General features: G+C 64.8%; 1 protein-coding gene across 1 annotated transcript; it reads left to right on the forward strand.

Moving 5' to 3' along the window:
• Nucleotides 1-568: 568 nt before the first annotated feature.
• EMIHUDRAFT_60453 (hypothetical protein) lies at nucleotides 569-1,144 on the forward strand (the record flags this gene model as incomplete). The annotated part of the gene is made up of 1 exon (XM_005766030.1): nucleotides 569-1,144. A coding segment is annotated over one exon (576 nt), but the record flags the coding sequence as incomplete, so codon positions are not given.
• Nucleotides 1,145-1,599: the final 455 nt, after the last annotated feature.

The following is a 1,599-nucleotide window of genomic DNA, read 5'->3' on the forward strand; positions in this document are numbered from 1 at the left end:
ACGACCGCCAACCTTCGCGGGGCCGGGCCGGCATGCCACCGCTCTTGCCCTCGCCCCCCGCCGCCCCCCGCCGCCGCCCCGCCGCCATTGCCGCCTCCGTCACCGCCGCCGCCACCCTCGAGCCTCGTCACCACCGTCTCCACCGCCGCCCTCGCCGCCACACCGCCCTTAGCTCACCCCCACCCCCATCCTTGCTGCCGTCGCCGCCACCTACCTCGCCGCCCTCGCCTCCAGCTTCCTCTCTCCCCGTCGCACTAAACAACACAGGTCTCGGCTCAGATCTCACGCCTCTCGAGAGAACGGACTTGGAGCACTTGCGGCATCAGCTTTTCTCCTCCCGCTCGCACGCAGAGATCGACGACCTCCATCCTGGAGGAGGCGGCCCTGGTCCATCCGCGGCCTCGAGTGCTCCTGCTTCGACGGCAAGTACGTCACGGAGCACGTCGGCGCGGCGTACCTGCAGTCGCTAGCGCAGGAGTGCAAGGCCAATCGCGGGAGCATGAAGGACCGCCTCGGCTCGCTCCCGCCCACCGCACGCTTCCAGTCGCGCCCCGGCGGCGCCTCCAAGGTCGTGCTCTTCGACGTGATGGACACGCTGGTCGCCGACCCATTTTTTGGCGGTTTCGAGAGGGACCTCTTCGGCATCGATGGAGGCATCAAGGCGCTCTTTGCCATCAAGGATCAGGACTCGTTTGTTCAGTTCGAGACGGGCGCGCTGACGGAGGAGCAGCACTTTGCAACCTACTTTTGCGACCGCCGCCCGGTCGACGGAGGAGCAGTGAGGAGATACCTGCAAGAGCGGTATGCGTGGCTGCCCGGGATGCGAGAGCTCGCCTCTGAGCTCGCGGCGGCGGGCGTGCCCTTGGCCGCCTTTTCCAACTACCCAGCGCCGTGGGCACCACTCGTCGAGGAGGCTGTTGGCCTTTCGGAGAACGTGCCATGGGCGTTTGTCTCTGGCGAGCAGGGTGTGCGCAAGCCGAGCGCCGAGGCGTACCGCGCCGCCTGCGCCGCCGTGGGCAGGGGCGCGGAGGACGTGATCTTCGTGGACGACAGTGCGACCAACGTGGCGGCGGCGGAGAGCTTTGGTATCCCTTCGATCCGCTTCCGAGGCGCCGAGGCGCTGAGACCGCAGCTGCGGCGGCTTCTAAACCACTGGTTGGGTAGTAGTCTAAGTTCTGAGCCTCGCGGCTTAACGGGTCTAAGTGTGGCTAGCCACGCTGGAGTGCTTACGCGGTCTAAGATCAGCGGGAGCCTCTTACACCGGCTAAGTCGGCCATGGCACCCGATATACGGCGCTCGCGCCCAAATTTTCTTCGCCTGCGCGGCGGGCGATCGATCCTCCTCATGCTCAGCAATCGCCGCCTCAGCATCCTCCTCTTCCGATTCTCGTTGCTGCTTCTTGAGCGCACTTCGGCGACATCTAGCCAAATAGTTCTCACAAATAGCCTCAAGCTCAAACAAACGCATGTCAGAGAAGCCTGTGTATGCTGGTCCTCTTTGAACGATCCGCGCGTGAGGTAGCATAGGGCCTTGTTGGCAGCAGCCAGCTTGTTGCGCTGCTTCGTTGCGATGAGCTGATTGGGATCGCAGAAGTGCATG

The sequence above is a fragment of the Emiliania huxleyi genome (assembly GCF_000372725.1).
Source record: "Emiliania huxleyi CCMP1516 unplaced genomic scaffold EMIHUscaffold_5264, whole genome shotgun sequence".
Classification (NCBI taxonomy): Eukaryota; Haptophyta; order Isochrysidales; family Noelaerhabdaceae; genus Emiliania; species Emiliania huxleyi.